General features: G+C 32.7%; 5 protein-coding genes and 1 pseudogene across 5 annotated transcripts; 1 reads left to right on the forward strand and 5 right to left on the reverse strand.

Annotated features, from left to right (window-relative positions):
* Window positions 1-873: 873 nt before the first annotated feature.
* LOC108476153 (uncharacterized) lies at window positions 874-3480 on the reverse strand. Its single transcript, XM_017778271.2, has 3 exons — window positions 2831-3480; window positions 2507-2692; window positions 874-1280 (listed from the first exon to the last, which is right to left on the reverse strand). The coding sequence occupies exons 1-3, from the start codon at window positions 3284-3286 to the stop codon at window positions 993-995; spliced, it is 930 nt and encodes a 309-aa protein (XP_017633760.1). The 5' UTR covers window positions 3287-3480; the 3' UTR covers window positions 874-992.
* A 1528-nt stretch (window positions 3481-5008) lies between these two features.
* LOC108476155 (signal recognition particle 43 kDa protein, chloroplastic) lies at window positions 5009-9068 on the reverse strand. The gene is made up of 2 exons (XM_053025351.1): window positions 8963-9068; window positions 5009-8570 (listed from the first exon to the last, which is right to left on the reverse strand). Exon 2 carries the CDS (start codon window positions 6636-6638, stop codon window positions 5391-5393), a length of 1248 nt encoding a protein of 415 aa, XP_052881311.1. The 5' UTR covers window positions 6639-8570; window positions 8963-9068; the 3' UTR covers window positions 5009-5390.
* Window positions 8577-9506, reverse strand: LOC128279273 (uncharacterized; annotated as a pseudogene).
* A 6492-nt stretch (window positions 9507-15998) lies between these two features.
* Window positions 15999-20219, forward strand: LOC108476323 (rop guanine nucleotide exchange factor 1-like). The gene is made up of 5 exons (XM_017778504.2): window positions 15999-16956; window positions 17450-17566; window positions 17674-18212; window positions 18898-19251; window positions 19560-20219. The coding sequence occupies exons 1-5, from the start codon at window positions 16683-16685 to the stop codon at window positions 19989-19991; spliced, it is 1716 nt and encodes a 571-aa protein (XP_017633993.1). The 5' UTR covers window positions 15999-16682; the 3' UTR covers window positions 19992-20219.
* Window positions 20220-20646: 427 nt separating this feature from the next.
* LOC108475717 (F-box protein SKIP23-like) lies at window positions 20647-22083 on the reverse strand. The gene has a single exon (XM_017777700.2). The coding sequence runs from the start codon at window positions 21989-21991 to the stop codon at window positions 20810-20812; it is 1182 nt and encodes a 393-aa protein (XP_017633189.1). The 5' UTR covers window positions 21992-22083; the 3' UTR covers window positions 20647-20809.
* A 1433-nt stretch (window positions 22084-23516) lies between these two features.
* Window positions 23517-25682, reverse strand: LOC108474696 (pentatricopeptide repeat-containing protein At2g17033). Its single transcript, XM_017776697.2, has 2 exons — window positions 25333-25682; window positions 23517-24838 (listed from the first exon to the last, which is right to left on the reverse strand). The coding sequence occupies exons 1-2, from the start codon at window positions 25630-25632 to the stop codon at window positions 23762-23764; spliced, it is 1377 nt and encodes a 458-aa protein (XP_017632186.1). The 5' UTR covers window positions 25633-25682; the 3' UTR covers window positions 23517-23761.
* Window positions 25683-26264: the final 582 nt, after the last annotated feature.

Raw genomic sequence — 26264 nt, forward strand, 5'->3', positions numbered from 1 at the left:
AATTTGATAAGTTTAATTAATATTATTGTTAATTCAGTCGTTCACTATTAAAAAAAAGGAAAAACTGAGAAAAATCGAAAAAAAAGTCTTAAATTTTCAGCAAAAAATATTTAAATAAACATAAATGCATTTAAATAACAATAATATTTTAGTGGATTTAAAAAGTCTAGTTTTTTTTAAAAAAAAAATTGGACTGGCTAGTGAATTTAAGGTTGCTTTTACTCATGTTGATTAAGTCTTAACTCGATTGGCATGAGTATTGTTGTCAGTATAGGAGAATGCAGGTTCAAACATGTTGAAGCTCATTATCCTCCTATTTAAGATTTGGGGAGAGGCTATGACTAATTTTAGGCATTATATCAAAAATAGTCAGATATGATCAGAAACCATAATAAAATTATTAAAAAGAAAATTTACTCATTAAATATTTTTTATTCATTTTTTTTAAATTTAGGCTGCATCTGGCCCAATTAGTTAGTGGCTTAGAGTTGAGAAACTGTGCCTGTTTGGGCCAAGAATTTTGACCCAAAAACATTTTACGGGTTCACAATCTGCTTGCAGGTTTAAGGTTAAACATTTATTAATTTAGGTTTTTCATTTTCCATTCCCTTTTTTGGGATTTGGGTTGCATTTGGGCCGATTGGTTAATGGTTTAGGGTTGGGTTTTTTCAATTTGGGCCAAGAATTTTAGCCCAAAAACATTTTACCAGTTCTCAATTGGCAGTTCAACCGATCTAATACCTCTTCCGTACCATTACCCTGACTAATTTCCAATCCAACATGTCCGGCAACCATGAAAAACCTGAAAATATCAACTTGCAGAAAAAATGGAGCTTACCAAACATACTCCACCACCAAATCTCAAACCATCAATGAACACTAACTCAGATTTCAACCATTGGGAAATGAAGGTTCCAAAAAGTAAACTATGTTACTAAATCAAGATCAGTCATATCAGATACCCTAAAACTATAAAGAAAAGAGGAGAGAATTCACTGATAAATACATGAATCTGTCAAATTAAGAGGCTTCCCAAGCTTATTTCCCTTGAGAGTAACAAAGCATCTGATTTTCCCATAAAACTTGGTCTTCACCAATCTGCCCAAAATGTAACCCCTTGACCTCATTACAAATGTCAGGTTCAGTGGCACTGCTATGCTTTCTTTGTGCTCTCTTGTGTTTCCAAGAACAGGTATCCCACCATATAATGGAACTTGATACCCTTTCACAATTGTCACTACTTTCCTCCCACTTTTCCTTGATTGTGTAAACTTCTTCATCTATTTCATATATTAAATAGCAGAGCTTATATCAGTTAAACACAAACCATTATGTTCAACACCATGCATCTTCTTCTTTTGCAATGAAAAAACCAACTTTTCATCTTCAATGACAATCCAATTGGGTTAAAAGAAAGAAAATCGAGCGCTAGTTTGGCATTTTTGTTGCTATTGAAAAGTGCTTTCAAAAAATACAATTGAAAAGCGTTATTGAAAAGTATCTACCAACCAGAAGTGTTGTCAAGGCCTGCACATAGGCATGCTTTTTTGTAAGGCGATAGGCAAAAACAAAGCCCACTTGATTGAATTTCCCCTTAATATTTTTCGTTTTCATTTTATACACCCGGACTAGTAAGAAAGGGATCATATCAGCCTCCATACTTTCAACATTGAGCATTCAATAACAGACATTGACCATAAGAAATCATGCATATCGACCAATAAAAACATTGAATGTTTTGTAGATAAACTAGACCAAACTTTAGAGTTTAGTAATCTCTTAAGATTTATATATTACATATACACACAGACTTGCAAAAACTCATACATACCTATTGCGCTTTACCTCAGGCTAGTGCTTTTTTGCACCTTGCACCAGAGGCAATATAAAGGTTCTAGCACCTATAATACGCCTTGCACCCTTGACAACATTGCCAACCAGTTTAATGGAAAAAAAGTTTTTATTAACATCGCTTTTGCGGTCAAAAAATGCTTTTGGACAGCCAAAAACTATGCTAAAGCCAAATACACCCTGAGTATATATAAACATCAATACAGTAGCCATTAGCCAAACCAAAAATCTTTTAATCAAGCCTCACAAGTGGCAAGACACTCAGTTTTTAAAACTTTGTAACATTCTTGCATAGGTATACCAGGGGCTAAGTTTTGAACTATGTTCTGTCCCCAAGCCCGGAAAAAAGGACAGCTAAACAGCAAACAACATCCTAATGTCTTGTACCAAAAGGCACATTGATAAAGCTTGCAAAGCAAACGGCTATATATTCATAAGGTTTCACTTTCAGGTTTCATTTGTGGGGGACCCCCATTGAACTATGTTAGGTGCAGTCTTTTCCCATACTAAAGCTTTCCCACTTCCCTAGGCTGCTAAGTGCTAACAGCTAACTCCAAATGCTCCATTTTTGACCCATATTTTTTACTACTAATTGAAAACCAAGAAACAAAGACTAGAAAACAGAAGGCAAAAAAAAAAAAGGTTATACAGGAACCTGTCCAGAGGCAATTTTGAGCTGGAAATGGTGAAGCTCCCATGGAGTAGAGGCAACATGGACGGCATAGAAAGTAGCTGGATTTCTATATGAGATCAGAACCGTTGAATTCAGTGAAATCATATCAGTAGGCACCCCTGATTGATCATTTCCTGCCTGGTAATAGATGCTCTCGAACACAATGTGCTGCACACATCATAATTTACACAATTAACAATACTATATTTAAAAAGGGGGTTTGGGGACTCGTGAAATGAGTCACTGAGTTGACTCGCAACTGAGTCGCAAAAGAACCAAATTTGCAGAGAGGAAAAAAACACTGACCTTAATGAAGACTTTAGGCTTGTAACTCTTACTAGCACCCCACAAGATCAAAGAGAAAACCGTAAACAGCAAGGAAAACAATAAAACAAGACAAATATAAAGCCTGAAGTTATTAGCTTTGCATTCATCACGACCGTCCATTTCACCACCATTGTCGTCGTCTTCTTCCACATCATCGCCGCCTTGACCAACCTTGACATGCTTCCAACCCGAAAGACTCCTCGGGTTCTTAAGAGAAGCCGAGAATCTCGACGTGGAAGACTCCCTGGAATGGTGAATAGGGGAGCAATGGTAATACTGGTGAGTTGGTGAACCAGTTGGGCTCGACCCATACGACATTTTCTCAACGTCGTGGTTTGAAGGACTCTGAACATAGTAAACCGGCCTTCGTGGTGGTGACCTTGGTGGCCATGAAGTGTCGATACTCGTCGCTTCTGAATCAGTTTTTGCATGCATTTTTGTGGGTTTAATGCTCTGAGATCAACAGTAAGATTGAAGTTTATGGGTTTTGAAATCAAGTTTGGGACTTTATCTTTTTTGCTGAGCAAAAAGGGAAAGAGAAGAGTGAAGGAATTGTTGCCTTGTTTGTGTTTTTTGAGTTTCTAAATTGTTTCTCGAGTCACGAGACATACAGGGATGGTTCCATTTCTGTCTCTGTTTTCTATAATATTTTTCTTTAAAAATGGAAATAATGAGAAAAAATGGAAAATATTATTATTATTTTTAATCAAAATAACTGTCATTCTTAAGTCATGGAAACACAACCAAACAATCAAACAAATAAATGGTACAAAACCAAAGAAAACCGCAAACACATTAACAATCTTTTTTTAATCGGTATGGAGATTGATTGGATTAATTGAATTGAAAATTAATTAGATAATCATTTAAATAGAAATTTTAAACAGTAGAATTTAAGAATTAGAATAGATTAATTAAATTGAGTAAAAAATTAATTGAATTCAATATTAAATTAATTTTTTAATTTTTAATTGAATCAATTGAACTATTAAACCAATAAATTACTCAACTACTTATCTAATTTAAAAACATTAACAATGAGTCACCTTTAAAAACTCTAGAGACGAAAACAAAAATATCTTCACCATCATAGTGTCGAATAAACCCAATCAAAAAGAATAGTAACTAAGAGCTTGAAGAATTATTAACCTTCCGTCATTTGAAGCCCCACGAGCAATAAATTCGACGAGTCAACCCATCACCGATTTTTCAGAACCGCCAACCTCGCACAATCCAAAACCTCTTCTATTTAGCAAGTCATTTTGTTTCTCCAAAAGCCATCTTGAGTTAAAATATGGACCACCTAACACAAGTTGTACCATAATTACAAGTGTCTTATAAGTTTTAACTTGATATTTTAAGTCTCTTCTTTCGTGCGTAGCTTAAGGAATTTATATAATTATTATTTTGTACAATATTAACATCTATTTTATAAGTATTATAAGTTATATTTTCATGAATCGAGATATTCATAGTACCATGAATCAAGCCTTAAATAGAATTTAGAGGGACAAGTAAGAGTTTTGGCCCTCGAATAGAAAAATTATTTTTAGTCCCTAATAAATGATAAAATTAAAAGTTACTATGTAATAAAATTACATTTTGACCTCCTTTAAAATTAAAAAATTTCTATTTAAGTAATAAAATCATAAGTGAATACAAGATAAAGTTACACTTTAACCGCACAAAAAATTAAATTCAATTCAATTCTGGTTCCTTTAAAAATTTCTGAATTCACCCCTAGCTAGCTCTCAACAAAATATGTGGAACAAATTCTCTATCAGAGGACAATACCTAACATTGTTAAAGGTCCAACTAACTATCCAATAGATGACACTTTGAATATCTCTTTCGAATGAGACAATATCTAACATTATTAAAGGCACGACTAGCTGGCCAATAGATGACACTTCAAAAACTTCTTCAAAAGAGTCAAACCCTCTCAATGAGTATGTTTACACATACAAATACACATTCAAACAATTATAATGAAAAATCAAATCAATACAAAACACAACATATAAAGAATCAGAAAAAAGGGGATAAAATCAAAAATAATTTGAACAAAACTCATATACAGTATAAGCACATCGTAGTTCTACATAATAAAATTGAAAATTCATACATAATCAAATTAAATTTTAAATATAAAGAGAATTTTAAATCTAACACGTAGCTATTATATAAATATTACTTTCTTCTCTTAAACTCGTCAAATATAAACAATCGATACAATAATAACACAAGATGTAAACTACATCATGAACAAAAGAGGATGTACAAAATAACACTTACTCACAGCCCAAAGTTGAAGATTTAAACTTCAATTTTATCATTCGTGATGCTGGACCAAACTATGATATTTCAAATGTTGTCACTATTTTTTGGTGAGAACCAATGCAGTTAATCATTTTAAGCTCAAGTGATCAAAGTTTTGAACTTTTACACTTCCAATCAACACATAATAAACCTCCTCATTGACAAAAACAAAAATTACAAACACAAAAATGCTATATAAACACTATATGATGAGAAATTTTCATGAAACATCACTTGATTCCCCATTGTTCTTCACAACCCCACCATTCCCTTGACTTGCATCATCAAATTCCTTTATCAATTCAGGATCCACATTCTCCTCAGGCTCCCATGTAGGTTGTTCCATATCAATCCATTTAACCAAATACTCATTCTTCCCATCATCCCCCATCCTCTTCCCCACCACCCCTTCCGCCACCGCGTACTCCAACCCCGCCTCGAAATCCGCCACCAAATCCTCCGCCACAAACTTAGCTTTAACCCATTCATTATCACCACCATCTTTCCATTTCACCAAGTACTCCAAGTTCTCACCTTTCCCTCTCTTCTCCATTATTTCTTCAACCTCAGCGTATTCAAATATCGATTCCTCTAATGTTTTTACCACACTTTCAAGCCCCAATCTTCTAGCGAACTGCATTGGATTTCCTTTGGGTGTTACTTTTAGAATCTCTTTAGCTAAAGCTAAAGGTGTTAAACCTCTGTCGTCTTCGATTTCGGGATCCGCCCCGAAATCCAACAACAGTTTAGCTACACCGGGTTTTATATACCCGGCTGCCATATGAAGAGCTGTTAACCCACCGGCGTTATCACGGTGGTTAATATCAGCTCCGGCGTCAGCTAAGACCTTAACACACGGTTCTGACCCAAGACCGGATACAAACAGAAGAGCTGTTCTACCATCTGGGTCTACAGCATCCACGTCGCGCCAATCATCCTCCACTGCTAAAAGTTCAGCCAACGCCTTGTCGTCGGCTTTTTTGGCCGCTGTCCACCATGGGGTTTCGTATTCCGCCACCACGTCTTTAGCTATAAAATCTTGTGGAACCCATGAAGGAGCGTGACCATCTTTCCATTCTATTAAATACTCCATGGCTTTCCCGCCGGGGACTGCTCTGCTGCCGATGATTTTACTGACTTCACTGAAGGATTCATCGCTGACGTCCGCTTGGAGTGTGTTCCCTGTTTCTTGGAAGTCCCTTTCTTGATTTTGGACAGCAAAGAGGGCAAAGCTTTTGTTGGGTTTGAAGTGGAAGATCTGAGGAGCAATACACAGTGGGCGTTTTGGTTTAGGGGAAAGGTCGAGACGGCATAGTGTTTGGTTTAAGAGGAGAGTTTCCATGTTTGAGAGACCGTGTGGTGAAAGGGAAGTGAGTTTGGAGAGTTGAAGGAAATGTGAAGTGGCACAAGCATGGTCCACAGTGAGTGTAATCTTGAGGATGGGAGATTTTGGGATAAGAAACGCCATCCTTTTTGTTTTTTTTTTGTTTTTTTTTTTTGTGGTTTTTAGGCCTTGTGGGTTAGGACAATAATATTGGTGTCTTTGATCTTGTCCACCAAAATTGTTTTATTAGTCTTTTTATTTTCTTTTGGCTGAGGAATATAGAACTAGACTAGTTTCAAATGAAGGGGCAATTTCACAAACTGCCTCATCCATTTTGACCCAAATATGAAACCCGACATGATAAATATAAATTTAAATCCAATCAAATTTGATTTTATACTAATAAATTAATAAAATTAACTCAAAATTAATGAGGATTTTACTTAAATACCACCTCGACTTAATTAATATTTATCTCAGATGGTAAAAGGGATAAGTATAATTGTAATTTTAAAAAATCAACTGACTAAACTCAAGACTACCTATCAAGATAAATCCAAACTTACAATAACTAGAACCTGATTTGAACTTATAATGATACAATCCTAAAATCTTGAACCTCAAATTTCAAAACTCAAAAGCGAATGACTTGAGTTCAAAACAACTTAAATTGGAAACACTTAGAACCCTCAACAACGTGAATCGAAAATTGATCCAAATGAAAATGACACAAAATTTTAAAATCTGAATTTAGTTTTATATAAATTAATCCAACTCAAAACAAACTTACCTGTGGGCTTAAACTATAAGGTCAGATTTAGGGTTTGATCTGCTTAGAATCCCTTTGGGGTTTCGCCTCCTGTACAAGAAATCACAATATCAACAATGAACAATATTCCTTCCAGCAATTATGCTTGACTAGAAGTCACAAGATTCGCTGAAATTTTGAAGACAATGCATGTTTAAAACAATTACTATATCTTACCACCTGACCTGAGAATCAGTCAATTATATCATAAAGAAGAGCGGATTTCTAGTACCATAAAACAATAGTTATTGCATCATATGAAAATCCACTGAATTGCTGAATGTCACATCATGAGAACATCAATTTGCTGATGGAAGGAGCCTTGTTGTTCAGTTCATCCCTAGAAGTTAAAAAAGGAAGCCGTGCCCACTTTTCCATCAGTCACAAGTAAGAAATTAACCATCAACATGGAATCGTCATTAAAAGAAAGCAGTCAATGCACACTAAGAAATAACGAGGGTCATTCAACCACAATTGGACTTAGCCTACTGAAACAATGGTGTTCGATGAGCACCATATTCTCTAACTGACAGAACCAAATGGTATTTCAAAGTAAAGCATCTTCAAATAAGCCCATTCCAACATGCTTTTATGATGTTCAGCATTTAACCAAAAGACACAGAAGATTAAATAGATGAAAGAGGATATAATCCCTACACTTCAAGATGAATACATTTCATCAACTTACTGCATCGAAATTGCAGTAAGCAAGCTTCCTCAGACCCTTTACAGTCATTGAAACAACATTCTCTGCAAAAGCCATTATCTTCATCCCAGGGCTAGTAGACTTTCACGTTAATAAGCAATAACAATCTGTCTAACGGCATTATATTGACTTCAAAACTTTAAATAGCGTGCAGTAGAGAGTTCAAAAGCAAGCCTAAAGTTATTGTTTTAGTCACACATGCATATCATGTAACAATCTTCCTCAATCCACAAGTAGAGAAATGTAAACCTTCCAAAAGATCTATCTTATCTTTGCGACTTAATCCGTAGTTCTTCCACACCAAGTACTATGAGTTATATCTCTCTACGTGTACATCAATCTTTTCCACCCTTAGCGAAATCAAAAGAATGGATGGCAACGAACCGTAGCTAAAAGCTAAACAAAAGAGGTAGGATCTTGAACAGTAATAAAACTATTTTCATTCAGTTTTAAGCACTGAGAAGACTCTGCACATATAGTAGGGCAGAAATCCACACAAGTTCATATATACCACAAATGCATCTCTGCCCATAGTAACATATTGTGATCACTCAGCAGCAACCTGAACACACACAACAAAAATTGAGTTATGCATCAAAAACAAGAAGCAATGGTTCATTGGTAGAGGAGAAACCTTAACCAAATCAACCCATCAGATCATACGAAGTCAGCAAAGGGAAATACACAAAGAAATGGTTCAAACTTGGCTATAAACTTTGCTGATTTAGAGGATTGCCAGGAGATTTCTTCCATAGCTTCCATATCATATCCTTGTATTGAGTGTGAGTAAGACCAGGCTTTTCTTCTTTAAGCTTGGGAAGCTCAGCTCCTTCAAATGCTTATGTACATTGATAATACCAACTAATACAACTAATGATACGCGCTAAGCTAAATATTAAGACAATAAACAATGGTAATCACTGAAAAACCAATAAGACGAGGTGTTTAATGTACCTTGAAAGAGGCCTTAACCCGCCTCTCGGGGTGGCTATCGGCGGGAAGGTTATCGGTCACGGACATATGCGCAATTGCTGCCTATGCTCTTCTCGCTTCAATCACCAAATCATCCCTATTCGTGTTCGACATCGACATCATCCTTTCATCCTCTTCTTCCGCCGCCGTTTACTCTACCTCTTCTTGACCTCCTCCGCTTTCGTCGCCATCTCTGCTTGCTTCTACTCCCTCCTCTTCCTCAGCTCCGCTTCCGTGACCTTGGTCACCGGAACCGCAACGCAGTTCGCCGTCTTGTATAGTTTCTTCATTGCTTTATCGATCTCTTCCTCCTCCATATAGGCCTAGCGACACACCTCAGCACGGCGAGCCGCGGCTTTGGATTTCGTACCCTCGGCTTCGCGCCAGTACTGCTCCTCTTTTGTTTGGGTGAAAAGTATTGCTCCTCTTTCTCCCGCGCTTCCAGCTCCTTCCGATCGGCTTCAGTGGCGCACTTCCGCGCACGAGCCGCCTCGGCTTTGCTATATACGCTCATCTTCTTCGGCATCTTGTCGTCGATTTCCTTGATATTCTTCTTCTTTTTTAAAAAAAAATGTTATTGAAAATTTAATTAATTAATAATAATATAATTCTACCTAAGGTCAGTTAGAAAAAAGAGAGAATATTCGATATGATTTAGCGCTTTACTTGTCAAAATAGCGGTTAAAGTTGGCGCTTAAATTTCATCCTCCTATTTAATAAAATTTTAAAAAATTAATCTTTTCCATTTAATCCTATGTTTTATTGAAAGTTTAAAAATTAGTCCATTTAAATAATATGTCAAATCAACTCTATATTAAAATGGTTAAAATCTGATATAAGTCCTTCTACTCTTCACAAATTCAAAATTAAGTCCTTCTACTCTTCACAAATTCAAAATTTACTTCCTATACTTTTATTTCTAAAAATTTAGTTCTTTTACTTTTTATATTTTAAAATTCAAATCCAATTATTAACACCATTAATTTTTTGTTAAATTTTTGGTGACACATTTCAAATAAAAAGAATACTCAATTGGTAACTATGTAACTTAAAAATAGTGCTATTATGAACTTGAATTTAACAAAATAAATTAAAAATGTTAATAATTGAACTTGAATTTTAAAATCTAAAAATAGAGAGACTAAATTCATAAAAATAAAAATACAAAGACTAAATTTTAAATTTATGAAAAATATAGGGACTTATGATATACTTTTACCTATAGAAATCATTAATTCAATAATTATATATATACAATAAGTCAAGAAAATGAATAATTTGAAACTTACATTCAGAAAGTCAATAGAAGAATCGAAATTTAAGTTTATGTATTTACCAATGTTTGGATTAATTTTTAGTTTTCAGAAAATATAAACATTAAATTGTAACAAATTTAAATAAATGATCTAAATTTTTAGTTTTACAATGTTGAGGGACGAAATTTAAAGTTAGACCATTTAGTTATTACTCAATTTTCTCAATATTGTTAAATAAAATTATAGGAAAAACATGTTTGGGCTTATACAACGTTCTTGCATTAATATTTTAGCCGAGTCTTGTCCGAGTTGGACTCAGCTCGCTAACGTGCTTGGGCCTGCATGACTTCATGCTTGTAAAGCTATTAATCTTAAATGTTTTAGTTTCCACATAAATATTAAATTTATATGTGAATTTTGAGTTAATATATAATTATATATAAGTTAAATTGAAGTTTATATATATACGTAAATTTTAATTTTAATTTAACTGTGCACATTTAAGTAAATAAATATATATATTTATTTTTATATAAGTTTAATATAACAATAAAATAATATTAATTCGATAATATTATTAATTATTTGTGAAAATTAAATCAAATTAAAATTTTATGTATAAAATCATACAAAATTAAAATTCACGTATACTATTACACATTAAATCAAAATTTATATAAAAATTTTAATATTTATCCCTAAAATAATATAATTTTATTTAAAAATAATTATTCTTAATCTACAATGTCGTACTAAATGCATTGTATTAAATAGTATCTAAAATTACAATTTTCTTTTTAAAATGTCATCACCAAACCAATTGCAAACATGTGTGGGCATCATCCCCACGCGTATCATCGGGATTTATTAACATAATAAAATATATTGTAATCAGTGGCACCACCTACTCCCCATTCCAATAATCCCAACTAACATTTTATTAATTACCCCTTAATTAAAAGCCTCGACATGGTAAAGTCAACCATCATCTAACCTATCAAAAACGATCATCATTTATTCACCGATGAGAACCTAATATTATCGATAAAGATTAAATTTTTTTATCATTCAACATTTATATTTGAGTTTTATCATGTACAGTTTTATATGCGAGTCTTTGATCTCGTTATATGCCATTATTATGCATCATTATAGTTTTAACTTCACTCTATTACTTTCTTTTTTAAATTATATTCTGTTTTTTTTTGCTTATTTGTGTTTTATATCAGCTTAATTGAATAAAAATACCACTGATGCCTTTGTACTAAGAATCAAACTCAAAAAATGAGCAATTTAATCTCTATATATTAGATGAAATAGCAAACCGATCATTTTATTAAAATTTTCTTTCGTTTATACTATTAAAAATTAGTATACGTTAGATCTATATGTTACTCAAATTAAATTTTAATAAGTATAATTAAATTAATTTTTAATAAAAACTAATTTATTATTTGTTATGACGTATAATGATTAATTTATCTTTTTTAATAAATACAACAAAATATAAATTAAACTTTAATATAATCACTACTATAATACTTTTATCACTTATCACGTTATAATTACTCTTGAACATATATTTATATATATTATACTTATGATTGTAGTTTGGTGGGTATACGCATATATTATTTAAACGATTAAAGTCACTATACATTGCTAAAGCATGGTCTATATTTTAAGTTAGCACCATTCAAATCGTTTGGTTGAGTTATATTAATTTAATCACTCCATTATTCAGCTTCAATATTAAATATTAGCTTGAATTTAATATAAGTATATTTAAAATACGTAAATTGATATGTTAAGGGTTTCTATGGTCGAGGTTTCGACCATTCCCTAGATATGGAGTAATTTTAAAATTTGTGGATGACATTTTTCTCTTTAATAGACCTACAGAATATGAAGGATTAATTATTAGACTCGTTTCAGTAGATACCTTGAGAGAAAAAAAAAGTACGTGAATTAATATTTTTAGATGTGTTTATATTTGTTGATAGTGGCAAAGTTTAATTTTTTTTAGGAGGCCATAATTAAATTGTATATTTTTACGATAATAAAATGTAATTTCTTTATTATAATAGTTTATATCTTTATAATTTTAAAAGTTTAAATTAAAATTTTATCATTTTGAGAGGCTAAAGTACAATTTTACCATTACTAATTTAAATTTTTATAAATTATAAAAACTTAAATTAAAAATTTACCATTTTGATCCTCCCTAACTAAAATTCCAAACTTTCCTAAATTAATTATAATTATTATTAACTCTTACAATTATTGGTTTTTTTTCAAAATCAATTTAATTTTTGAGTGAATAATATTTTTTTCCTATATTGGTTTGCTTTATTTCATATTTAGAGCTAAGTAGTCAAAAAGCTCAAATTCCATTATAGTATATCCGACCAGCCGACCTATGATGTTTTTTCTATGCCCTTATCTCACAAATTCTGATCACGTGCATCAAACTCTACCGTTATAAATATGTGCGTGTTATTATTATTATTTATTTTTAATTATAGCTATCAACGTGGTCCCCAATCACTAAGGGACAATATAATTTCACCCTATGTTCTTAATCACGCGGGTCCTACATTGATGATGCTTCTCATCTCAACCGTCAGATCTGTTTCATTTAAAATAAACGCCAAAAGTAACAATATGCTGCTACGAAATCAGACACACGAGTAAGATCAGCTGATTTTTGGTTGGTAGCGGATGCTGATGTGTATAAATTGCATCAATAGTCCTCAAACTATGATTTGGATTTTAAATTGGTCTCAAAATTTTAAATTATTTTATTTAAGTCCATGTAATATTGGTATTATAAACTTTTAAAGAGGTTAAACTAAAATTATATCATATTGAGAATTAGCCAAGGCAGATCATATATCACATATGGCATATTTTAACCACATGGATCAATTTGTAAACAATAGTGTATCAAATTATCGCATTGATTTTAAAGTAATCATTAACCTTAAAAACGTATTGATTTAGCTTTTACGATATCAATATACCAATCAAGTCCTTTCATTAGTATAGTCATGAGATTGAACGTTAAATATCATATTGAAACTAATGTGGGATATATATTAAAATATGCATGTTATATTGTAAATACGTGTATATCTACTGTATGACTCTTGAATTGTAATAATATTGCATGATATTTTACGATGTCGTATCTAAGCTATCAATGTGGTCAATACATACATGTTTTAAGCATGCTCCATATTAAATTCAAAATGCTTTTTTTTTTCAACCAATGTATCTTTTATGTACATATTACAATTCATGAAGACTAATCATTTCAGGATTTGTAGTTATCCCTTCAAACAACGTTATTTTCAAGATTCGAATATAAATTATTCCTTTAGAATTACAGTGTAACTCATCATTACACTCAAAATTTATTGATCAAATTGCATTAAATACGTAATTTGATAACTATGCTTATATATGATTTGATTGATACATTAAATACTTTAAAAGATTCTATTAATATATTTTAAAATGCATGAATTAATTTAAATTTTAAACTAATCTTATAAAAAATTAAACATTAATTTAAGAATGTTTTAAAGTTTTCATAATCGAATCGGTTAAATTAACAAAATTAAAGCTAATTAATCTTGCATATGATTAAATTAAATAAATTATTAAAATTTATAAAAAAATATTAAAATTAAAAATTTTCGATTCAATCAATTTATATTAATTTTAAATTAACTATGCCTTTTTTCACCACAACTTTCCAATCTAATTGGTCCAGCTTACACAAGCATGGGTGTTAGGATGCAATTAATCTATTATATGACGTGTCAATATTTGAACACGTAGCAACCATATCCGACATCAATTACTTCACGTCCGCACAAGCCAGGCTTTTAGCCGCTAAAGATTCCTTCCGTTCCTCACATCCTGATCGTTAAAAAAAAAGGGGTCCCACTATTTTTAACGGTTCAGATTGCATTTAATCATCACCCCCTTAAACTCCCAAACCCACATTAATTGCATTTCTGTCAATTATTTTCTTAATCAATCGAACGCCATAGAGATGCGAGCTCATATTATTGAAAGTATAAACGTCCGCTTAAAAACCCTCACACCCTTCCGGTAAAATAACTAACCGCCGTTTGGTCTTTTTCACACGAAAATAAAATTCGCGCCATGTCATCTACAAACTGGAATGCCAAGGTGGGCAGGTGAGGTCATCTAATTCATCAATATATTGTAAATAATTTAATTTTATATAAATTTTTATTATAGTTTTCACTTTTCAAGGTTAAAAATAAATAGAAAACTAATTGTAATGGTTTTCACAAAAAGAGAAAAAAATTATGCAACAAATATATCATTAAAATTATATAAAAATTAAATATTTAAAATTTTGATATCTTAATTTTAAATGTCCTTCTGTATAATATTATATAATTTATATTAGAATATCTTAAAAATAAAAATTAATTTCACAACAATATAATTATGTAAAACAAATGCTTTTTAAATATTTTTGAAATTTGATTAACTTATGTATCACTAACACAATTAAAAGTTCAAAATTAATATAGATAAGAACAAAGAAATAAATTGTTGTTGATAATTATTATAGAATATTATCTTTAAATGTTATTATCAAATATGTTGATAACGAAATTATAAAATTTAAAAGCAAATTAAATAAAGTTTTTAATACGATTTATGACATTTAATTATAATAAAAATATTTGAGGAAATTATTTATAGACTAGCAAGAAAGTTTTAGACTCTATAAGCAAGGTTGGGAATTGATAAATATCTTATAACAAGATAATAAAATATATACATTTAAAAAAGATGTGTCAATTTTTTAATGTTGCTTGTGGACTAAAATAATACACTAGAAGTATACTAAATACTAAATATTCACCTTTTATTTAATACATTAGAAGTGGATTTTTTCTTTCTAATTTTATGAGGTTAAAAACCAATACTTGTATTTGATTAATATTTTGAAAAATAAAATATATCTTGATACATTGAACAATAAGGGAAGGAGATAGGGCAAAGATAAATAAGAGAATAAAGTAGTGTTGAGGGGCCGATTAATCTAGAAAGACAAAGATATATAGGAGAATAGGTTGATTGCTTAAAGTAATGATCCAATTGAAAGATCGATCCATTCTTCATTGTTAGGAAAACATTTATAGGCAAAGTTCTCTTTTCATGTAATGTAATGTAGCTGACTATTATGGCATACGTGCTGACAATGTACGTGGGATACAAATGTAGTGGTCTTAAGCATTACAAGATTGTTAATTTTTAGTGTGGCCTACTTGTCATTCTAAAAAGTGGGTGGTTAATAAGATGGCTTGTTGAGCGAGTGGCTTTGTCACGTGAGCAAGGGGTCAAAAGGATCAGACTAGGGGTAAAAAAGACTAATTTTAGTGGCTCATTGTGTTGTGAGGGGTATAACAATATCCATGATAATCAAACATAAAAATACATAAAAATATTATAGATCCGCATATCACATAATATAATTTTATACAAGAAAATTGAAACATTTATTGATAGAACTAATCATGCAATGATTTCAAAAAATTGGAGCTTAACTAGGTAGAAGAACTGCTATTTTGGAAAATATAAATTAAAAATTTCAGAGTTTGATAAGTGATCGAATTGATCACATTATTAGTTTCTTTGTTCAATTGGTTCTTTAAAGTCAATTAAGTAAATACCTAAAAAAAAAACAATTAGTTTAATCAATTTTAGTTTGATGAACAGTTTACTAATTGATTTGTGCATATCTACTAATACTTCAACCAGTTCTGATCTGATTCAAATAATACTAGAAAACTAGCCCATCATCAATAAATTCCACCACGGCATTTGAGGAACGAGGGAAAAAGAAAAAAAGAGAGGAGGAAACCGGGTGGAGTGGGGGCCAAAACTCCAAAGAAAAAGGTCACCTGTCGGGGGGTGGGTACAGCCATGGCTGAGCTTTGACGGAAAGATAAAAGCACTGTCAAACTCCGTCACTTTAGCTTTTTGCACACACACACACATTCACTGTAAAAACATTGTTAAGAGATAGAGAAAACCCAAAGATAAAGTTTCAGTACTTATAGAGAGAGAGAGAGAGAGAAAAAAAAGGTGAACCAAAAAAAAAAAATGAATGAATGATACCTTGTTATACGATAGAATGTGAAGCACTTCTCATCTCTTTTTCACTTTATTTTTCGTCTTCTTCTTCGTCTTCGTTGATTTTTTCTTTCTAAATTCTAAATTCCAAATTCCCCACATTTCACTTCACTGCTACAAACAGGAGAGAGAGAGAGAGAGAGGGAGACCCAGTTGTGTTTTTTTTTTTTTTTAGTTCTAGTTGTTTACCTAATGTGCGGCTGAGGTGGCCGTTGGGTTTTTGTTTTTTTTTCTTGCTTGATCTATAAAGAGATCACATGGCGAGTGTGTATTCCGACGACGATGGCTCCGATCAGCAGAGCGAGCGCTGCGGGAGCTACAGTTTGAGTGCTGACGTCAGCGAGTCAGAGAGTTGCAGTAGTTTCTCGTGTCGGCGTTTCGATGGAGAAGGTTGTTCGAGTTCGATGACGTCATCACCGAGGTTAATGGCGGCCGGAGGAGGGTTCGGTTTTCAGTTGCCGGTGATCGGAGGGAAGGATGTCGTGATTTGGGATGATGAGAAGACTGAGAAACGCGACGCCGATTTGTCCGGTATTTCGCGGTTTTTTTTTCATTATATTTAGAATAAAATCTTCCGCAATTTTCGGTAGAAATTTGATAGAGACGAGATTTACGGTCTAATATATATATCTCTGAGCAACGAGTTTTTGCTTGTTTCCATTTTTGTTGCAAAAATATAATGAAGGTGAAAAAAGAACAAAAAAAATCCAAGTATGGAAGCAAAATCAAGGATTTGTTTCCTATTTTCATCTAATTAAGTATTAATTTTACTTTTTTTTAAAGGAATTTTTGGTTAATTAAGCATTTAACTGAGGAAGATTGGTTTCTTGTTTCAATCTTTTGTTCTCTGCTATAGCATTTTGCAAAAAAAAAAACTGCAGGTTCTTGCTCTTTAAGTGTTCCATTTTAGTGTTCAGTGAGCTTATATGCTTGGTTTTATTACTATTTACGGTGTTTTATACATCATATGGTGATTTTTTAACTGGTTTTGTATTGTTTTTTATTATTATTTTATATTATGTAGGAATTGAGATGATGAAGGAGAGATTTGCAAAGCTTCTTTTAGGAGAAGACATGTCTGGAGGTGGAAAAGGAGTGTGTACCGCACTTGCCATTTCGAATGCAATCACAAATCTCTCTGGTTTGTTTGATTTTGCTTATAATTTCTTGTACCATGCATATATATGTGTGTGTATGTTATGTAGTTTTCTTTTAAGCTAAATGGGTACTCTTTGTTGTAACGGCCAGCTACTGTCTTTGGTGAATTGTGGAGATTAGAACCATTAGCACCACAGAAGAAAGAAATGTGGAAGAGGGAAATGGAATGGCTCTTGTGTGTGAGTGATTCGATTGTTGAGCTTGTACCATCCATACAAGAATTCCCTGGAGGAGGCACTTATGAAGTCATGGTGACAAGGCCACGGTTAGATTTATATATGAACCTTCCGGCCCTTAAGAAGCTTGATGCAATTTTGATTACCATGCTTGATGGTTTTAGTGAGACGGAGTTTTGGTATGTTGATCGGGGTATAGTTGTGGGTGATGGTGGTGACTGTGGTGCTTATTCATCGTCTGTTTCTGGAGGGAGACCCTCAATTAGGCAGGAAGAGAAGTGGTGGTTGCCGTGTCCGAAAGTTCCACCGAATGGTTTGTCTGAAGATGCAAGGAAGAAGCTGCAACAATGTAGGGATAGCACAAACCAAGTACTAAAGGCTGCCATGGCGATCAATAACAGCGTGCTCGCTGAGATGGAGATTCCTACTGCTTACTTGGAAACATTACCAAAGGTCTGTCACTGTTTCTCAAGTAGTGACATTTGTGCTGTCTTGCTGAAAGCCGTATCAACTGTCATGTATTTTTTCCTTGCTTATGAATTCGTGATTGTTCGTATTAGGTACTCAAAGTTTATTGTCAATTTGGGTGTTAATATTTTTTAATGAGCATCACTCTCAAGAAACCTGTTAATTAAGCAAGTTGCTTAAATTATGATTGAAAAGTCCTTGCATGATTAGGTTTCTCCCATTGAAAAGTCTAGAAAACGGGTGCGTTTTATGTAGCATTGAATAATAGTTGAAAATAAGCTTGTTGATGGTTGCGAACCTATTGTTTATTTAGCATAGCTTTTCTTACATTTACTTAAGGGTTAACATATTTTCTATGTCATTTCGGGTATTAGTAAATTTCTTAATGAGCATCTCTATCAAGAAACCTGTTTATTAAGCAAGGTGCTTAAAGTATGATTGACAATTTCATGCAGAAGTCTAGAAGAGAGGTGCATTTTGATGTAGCATTGAATGATAGTTGAAAATGGACTAGTGACTGTTATTGCGTACCAATTACTTTTCTTATATCTGCTTTAATGGTTGACACATTTTCCTTGTCATCAGAATGGAAAAGATTGTTTGGGTGATATAATCTAGCATACTTTTCTTATATCTGCTTTAATGGTTGACACATTTTCCTTGTCATCAGAATGGAAAAGATTGTTTGGGTGATATCATTTACCGCTACATTACAGCCGATCAGTTCTCGCCGGAATGTCTCCTTGATTGCCTTGATCTGTCAACAGAACATCAAACTCTGGAAATAGCTAACAGGATTGAGGCAGCAGTACATGTTTGGAAGCAGAAAGATCAGAGGAAACACACAAATCACACCAAAGGGAAGCGCTCGTCATGGGGAGGAAAGGTCAAGGGCCTTGTGTCCGACAGTGAGAAGAACAATTTTTTATCACAAAGAGCCGAGGCCCTTTTACATAGCTTGAGGGTTCGATTCCCCGGCCTTCCACAAACAGCATTGGATATGAACAAAATTCAATACAATAAGGTATTTTGCACCAATTCTCTTTATGGCAATATAAACAAAACAAGAAACACCAGTATGGATTTGGTAGCATGTATCTATCTAACCATGTGGCCTAATAAATGTGGTTTGGTAGTTCCTTAGGAAGGATAGAGCCAACTTATGTTGCTTCCTTGTATCTTTTTACAAATTTGTACCATCCATGATCTTTGGGACCACAGCTTTTTAATGGGGGTAATAGGACCTATATTGAGTGAATTTACAAATATGGCAATCTTTCTTGAACTGTGGTTCCCATTGTTGTTTGAATCGATCTTACCGTATAATTGCAGGATGTTGGGCAGTCAATTCTTGAAAGCTACTCGAGGGTGATGGAGAGTTTGGCTTTCAACATTATGGCAAGGATAGATGATGTTCTTTATGTTGATGATGCTATAAAGCAACGTGCTGCGGCAGAAACAGTTTCTCTTTTCAGCAGGAGCGGTTTCAGTGGTCGTCCAATCCAAAGGCGATTGTCTCCTAGTCCCTTCTCAATTCAACACACTCCTTATGCCTCTCCTTTCGCAACACCCACCTTTTGTTCTCCAACCCCACTCACCGGAAGTCCACGACGAGCAGCTTCCTCTTTGAAGAGAAATGATATTAAGGAAGAACCTGACCGGAAATTTGAAAAACCGTTCGCGAGTGAATTTGAGAAGGTGTGGTCGTATACAGGTAGCCTGAGCGCGAGAAGGGTTTCAGAAAATGCTCCGGAGAGAGACTGAAATCAAAGATTCATGATAAAGTTCTATAAATGGAAGTAACTCAGTTTAGTTGGGTGTCTGACTGGTTAAGAAATATTGGTATATCTAGTATTTGTATATTTCTTTGCATTAGGAAGATTAGTCCTATTTTTCGAGTGGAGTCGAAGCTAGTATCGATCGGTTTGACATGTCTCTCTATCCCGAACCTAAAAGTTTGATTCAATTAACTTAAATTTCAATTTGATCTAATTTAATTTGATCATAAAAAACACGATCAAACTAAGTCATTTAACCCAATTCCGAAATTGGTTTGCATCTCAAGATTTGGTTCTAATTAAATTGACAGGATTACTAAATCACTAATTTGTTTAATCAAGACCCTGTTTAAAAATTAAAATAGTCGTTGAATTGGTCATATCATTAATTTTGATTTAACTAGTTTGATCATTAGTTCAATAATTAGTAAATAATTTATAAAAATTACTAAAAAATTATAAACCGCTTCATCCGTGAGTTTTTTAATCTCAGCTTTTGTTTTTTTATTGTTGTCGAACTATTCGCTGAAAAGCAGATTCAATTCTTTTATCCAGACCAATATACCAGTTCCCAAATTTTCCAACTGGTTTGAATCACCTGTAGGGACCATCAACTGTCCTAACTCCTAACTAGCCAATGATTATGCCACACAAATAAGTTACTGTACTGAGGAGAAAAAACTATCACAAATAAACCACTGCAATGAAACGTCATCAACCCAATTTAAAAAAAAAGTCGGTTCTAAAAGTGGCCTTTGAATTTGGAACTACACAAGTTTAAAACAACAAAAATCAGAACCAGCACTATGAACTTGAAAAACTACTACCAACATCTTCACATATTCCTAAATTTGCAATTTCAGTTCCTGGTGTAGCTTCCATTGAAGAAGAAACCACTGATTCTGGAGAATTAAACCACACAGGCAATGGCCAAAACAAGTTACAATAAACAGGACAATTCTCTAAAGGAATTGAAATACCCTTTTCTAAATCAAACACATACGTAACTCTATCTTCAACACTACCATCTATGGAATAGAATATAAGGTTCCCTTGATCACCCCAGTGAAATTCATAAGCTGATACTGAAACCACTTGATGCAAACCCAGAATTAAAATTTGATCCCCCAAGCTTTTAATCTCATCCCACTTCTGATTTTCTTCATCTAACTTGAAAATTCTAAAACCAGCATTGGATTCTGAATTTTCCAGGAAAATCATTTCCACAATCAATAAATTCCCACTAGATTCAACCAAGAATTTCCTGTTACTGGGAGAGCCAACAGCATGCTGTATGAAACCAACGCTGAAAAATTGGTCAACGATGATAGTTCTTCCACTTTGTTCAATGGCGTAGAATTTATTATTGAATGTGACAATATCTTGAATACCATGCATATTTTCAAGTACAGTCCATTCATTTTCTCCTGATTTCAACAAAGCCAAGTACTCCACACCGTGGCTAAACAACCCGACCACCATGAAATCATCGCTGTCGGGACTTAATCGCAAAATCTCTACTTTCTCTATGTAATTTCGATATAGTCCCCGGAAGCGATAATTGATATGAACACTATATCGACCTACATATCCATGACCCAATTCAATGACTTGAAAATTTATCAAATCCAATACCTTTGGTAAATTTGCGTTCAACCCAGAATCTGTAAGCGGATTCAACGGTTTCCCATCACTGACTTTGATCAGCCAACAAGAAGGGTCGGTTTGGTTACTTCGATTCTCAGTGGCCGGCGGCAATCTAACGAGGAACAAGGTGGCTATGGTGATTTGATTGAGGGAGAATGGGCATCCAGCTTTGGTTTTTTTTGATGAAGGGAGGCGTTTGGGTAAAGGGTAAAGCTTTGGTAGAAAAGAAGAACGCCATGAACGGCAGATTGATCGGAATCGTAGAACGTCGAACTGGGTTTCGAGACGTTGGGCTATTAGAGTTAGAAGCTCTGGCGGGAGTTCAGACCAATATGCCATTAAAATGGACAAACAGTTGGACGTGCCTTTTGTAGTAACAACAATTGTCTTTAGCTTTTTTGTTATAAAAAAAAATTGTCTTTAGCTTTTTAAACTTCTTGTTAGACTATAATAAATTAAAGTTTAAAATATATCACAAGTACTTACTCGTAACAAATTTAGAAATTAGTCCTCTATTTTATAAATTTTAAGATTTAAGTTCAATTATTAACATTGCTATTTTTTTTAAATTTAATGATGTACCATTTTAAAATTAAAAATACTCACATATAACTAAAAAGTATGTTATAATAAATCTAAATTTAACAAAATATTTTTATTATTTATTTTTTATTTATTATAATATTATATATAGGTATCTTGGCTTTTATTATTTACACTATAATAGTATATATTATCGTAAATTTAATTTTATGTGTAATAAATTACATACTATATATTACAAAATAGAAAATAGATTAGGTCGGGCTCATGCTTTAAATGCATTAGAATACGTGTATTCTAAGATTATATTAAATAATGTGATATGCTAATATATATATATATATATATATTGAAATACCAATTAAATCTTAGCTAATCGATACTAATATTATTGTCGTGTAAATAATTCTAGGTGTTGTATAAAAAAATAAATTAATTTTTGTAATAAAGATAAGTGATAATAGATTTTTTTGGAGCTCAGTAAAAGTAAAATTTAGATTAAGATATGAAGTCTTTTTACTTTTTCAAAAATTGAAATTTAGTCCTTATACTTCTATTTCTCTAATTTAGTCGATCTACTTTTTAGATATCAAAATTCTAGCTTAATTGTTAACACTGTAAATTTATTGCTGTGATATTTTGAAATCATAATAAAAAACTCACTTGACAATGATGTAATTAAAAAATGTTGTGATTAACATAAATTTAACATAAGAATTTAATAGTGTTAACATTTAGATTTGAATTTTGAAATATAAAAAGTAGAGAGACGAAATTTTAAAAATAAAATATAGGAACTAAATTCCAAAATTTTGAAGAATATAAGGACTTATGGTATATTTTCACCTAAATTTTATTTCATATAAAAACCTTTAAAGATGTTACAAAGAAAACAAATAAAGACCAAACTCATAACAAGTACCACCCGAACACAGCTCATTCTTGTTAACCATTCTGATAGTTGATTTTTTATGTCTGGCATTAAAGAAACCTGTATGTATGTGTTTTCATGCATAGAATTTACCTATAATGTTGGATGTATAGCCTCAAAGTTACTAGATGTATGTTATTCATTCATGAATTTACATATGTGTCATTTGAAACACGGTAAAAGTATCATGAAAGATCAGGAATCGAATTATATTTGTACCCTTTACTTAAAAAATAAGCAAATTAATTTTCTACACGTTAGATTAAAGAACAAACTGATCATTTCGTTAAAAATTCTATCTATTTACATGAAATACACATGGCACGTCACATGTAACTATCTGATTATTTCATCAGCTACGTTAGTTTTTAACAGTAGAAATAAATAAAATTTTTAACAAAAAAGACGAGTTTATTCTTTGATCTAACGCACAGGGACTAATTTACTTATTTTTTAAATAAATAATAAAAAAAAAAACAAAATGCAATCTAAAACAAGGCACTCCATGTGCTTCTACCCGATCTTAACACATGCCATTTTATTTTCATGAACGTGCTAAACCCTAAACCAGCATCAGCAAAGATCAAAACAAAATCAAAACCAACCAAAAAACTAAAAACAAATAGCAGATGTTATTAATCCAAGCTTTGGATTAACCAATTCCTAACAACTTGTCCTTTGGCTATAAAACGACCAATGTTCTTCCTATCAATTCTCATTGGACTCTTCATTTGAACCATCATTGCTTTAATCAATGTTTTCACGGGTGATTCTCCTCTAACACTACTATGTTTCCCAGTTCCACAAACAACCGTAATTTGTGCTGGAACCACACATTCTTCGACTCTGAACCGCGATTTCATCTCCTCAATCCATTGTAACATTATCAAGTAAGCCGAACCTGAATGCATACCGTGCAAGTCCAATTTCAACTCTAAATCATCCCACTCCATTGCCTCATCCAACACTGAAGATGATTCAACCAATTCCTTTACCAACAATGCTTCAGCTTCATCCAAAACATTAACCAATTCTGAAACTGAAACAGGGAAACCACCCGAGCCTCGAACAAATGACATGATCATAGGACATGAGTTCAACACACAATTGTAAGTCCTTATTGAGAAAGGAATCTCCAATGCCTTCATTTTTTGCAACCAAGGAACCATCTTTGGTAGTGCATTATAAGCCCCATATGATGAAAGAATCATATTTGAGCTAATTGTATCCACCCCAAATCCTTCAATCTCCATTTTTTTAACCATTCTTTCCATATCTTCAAAAAACCCCATTTTTCCATATCCATACAAAACAAACCTAAGTTCAAACAATGAAGGCTTAACCCCATTTTTTATCATATCTTCAACTACATTCTCAGCTTCATTAGGTTGACCCATTTCACATAAGCTACTAACCATTGATTTAAAACCTTGTTTTTTCACATACATTGATGAAGAATTGTTAACAAGCTCAGACAAGAAACCATAAGCATCATTAAACCCTTGTTTTGATTCATGTTTGGAACAAGACTCGATCAAATTGCAATAGAATTGAACAAGATCTCGCTCTTTAAACTTGAGTTTTGAAACAACTTGAGAATTTAAAGCTTGGGATTCATCGTGCTTACCTTGTATATCAAGCAATGGAACTAAATCTGCAACTAGCTTTGGGTTCCAATTGTACCATGATGCTTCACTTATTTTAGTATACAACTGTTAAAGAGAAAAGAAAGATAAAAGAACCTTTCTAGTATCTCTCAAATTCGAAATTAAGCAAAATTAATCCCTCTAAAAAAATTGAAACAATTTGATCTTTCTATTTCAAAAGAAAACAACTAAGGACAATTAAGCACTTAATGTTTTCCATCAGTAGTACGTAATTTTAATTAATATAATATCAAATTTAACCTTTGATACTTACATATTTTATCATTTTAACCTTAATTCTAATAAATTCAAAAATTCGACAAATTTAGCGTGAACATATATGTATACCAATAAAAACAATGTACAAAGCAAAACATTAATATCTTGGTGATTAATTGTTTCACTTCTCAATTGCTTTAATTTTTTCTGAAATGTATCAATCTGCTAAATTTCGAAATTGAAAGATCAAAAAGGTCTTTTTATCACAAAAAAAACGATCCCATGTTAGAATTAAGAAAAAAAAATGAAATTTGCAGTGGTGGAACTTACGGCGGACTTACAGGGAAGGCAATGGCGGAGAGGTGAGGGTGAGAATTACGGGGAGAGAGAAGATGAGAGAGGGCGTTCAAAGCTATTGACTTTGGAGATGACGCTACGAATTTCTTTATCAACCGGTTAGCGGTGGCGGGGTCGTCGACGGCAGCCGTGGATGTTAAAGAAGAGAAGAAGCGGTGAGCTTGCTTTGTTAGTGGCACTCCTCCGCTTTCACATTTGATTAGGGGTTGAGTTGGGCGGAGGCAGTGGCGGCGGTGGTGGTTCCATGACGAGGGAATAGTTAACGTTAAGATTCCTACGACCATCTAATCCTCTCCAAAATCCGTTCACCTTGTAAAAAGCTTTCCTTTTTAGTACCAAAATTTTACCATTGAAATAACACCACGTGTCAAACTGAAACCAGTACACGTCATAATTAATATTGAGCATTCATTCTCGTGTAGAAGGAAATTCAAAGAGAAAGTGAGAGAATTTTAGAAAGTCATATATAAAATAATATTTTATTAGATAGAAAATTCGATAATTTTGCAAGATAGAAAATATCTCCTTGTATAGATAGAGGAGACGATGGAAAACAACAAAAATAGTTACGGTGTAAATTTTAATAATTCACCATATTACATAATTATAAAGATAAAAGTTAAGATTCTTGATAGTATATATTCATTACACATAAAGTAAAAAGGAAAAGTAAAGATTTTTTAAAGTGCTTTAGCTGTTGACATTGGAATGAGGATATCTTATACGTCATCCGAGACTACACTTTTACTAAAGAAGTGTCGAAACATGTAATCACGAGAACTCAACAGTTTAACTTTTTTTTCTAACACTTTGTACGAATAGTTCTTTTAATCTATAGATCAACCCAAATTCCCATGGTGGGGAAACTAGTTGGGCGTGCCTCTTAGGACTATTGGCTTTGTGCCTATGGAAGAAT

The sequence above is a fragment of the Gossypium arboreum genome, chromosome 3, assembly GCF_025698485.1.
Source record: "Gossypium arboreum isolate Shixiya-1 chromosome 3, ASM2569848v2, whole genome shotgun sequence".
NCBI classification, from domain to species: Eukaryota; Viridiplantae; Streptophyta; class Magnoliopsida; order Malvales; family Malvaceae; genus Gossypium; species Gossypium arboreum.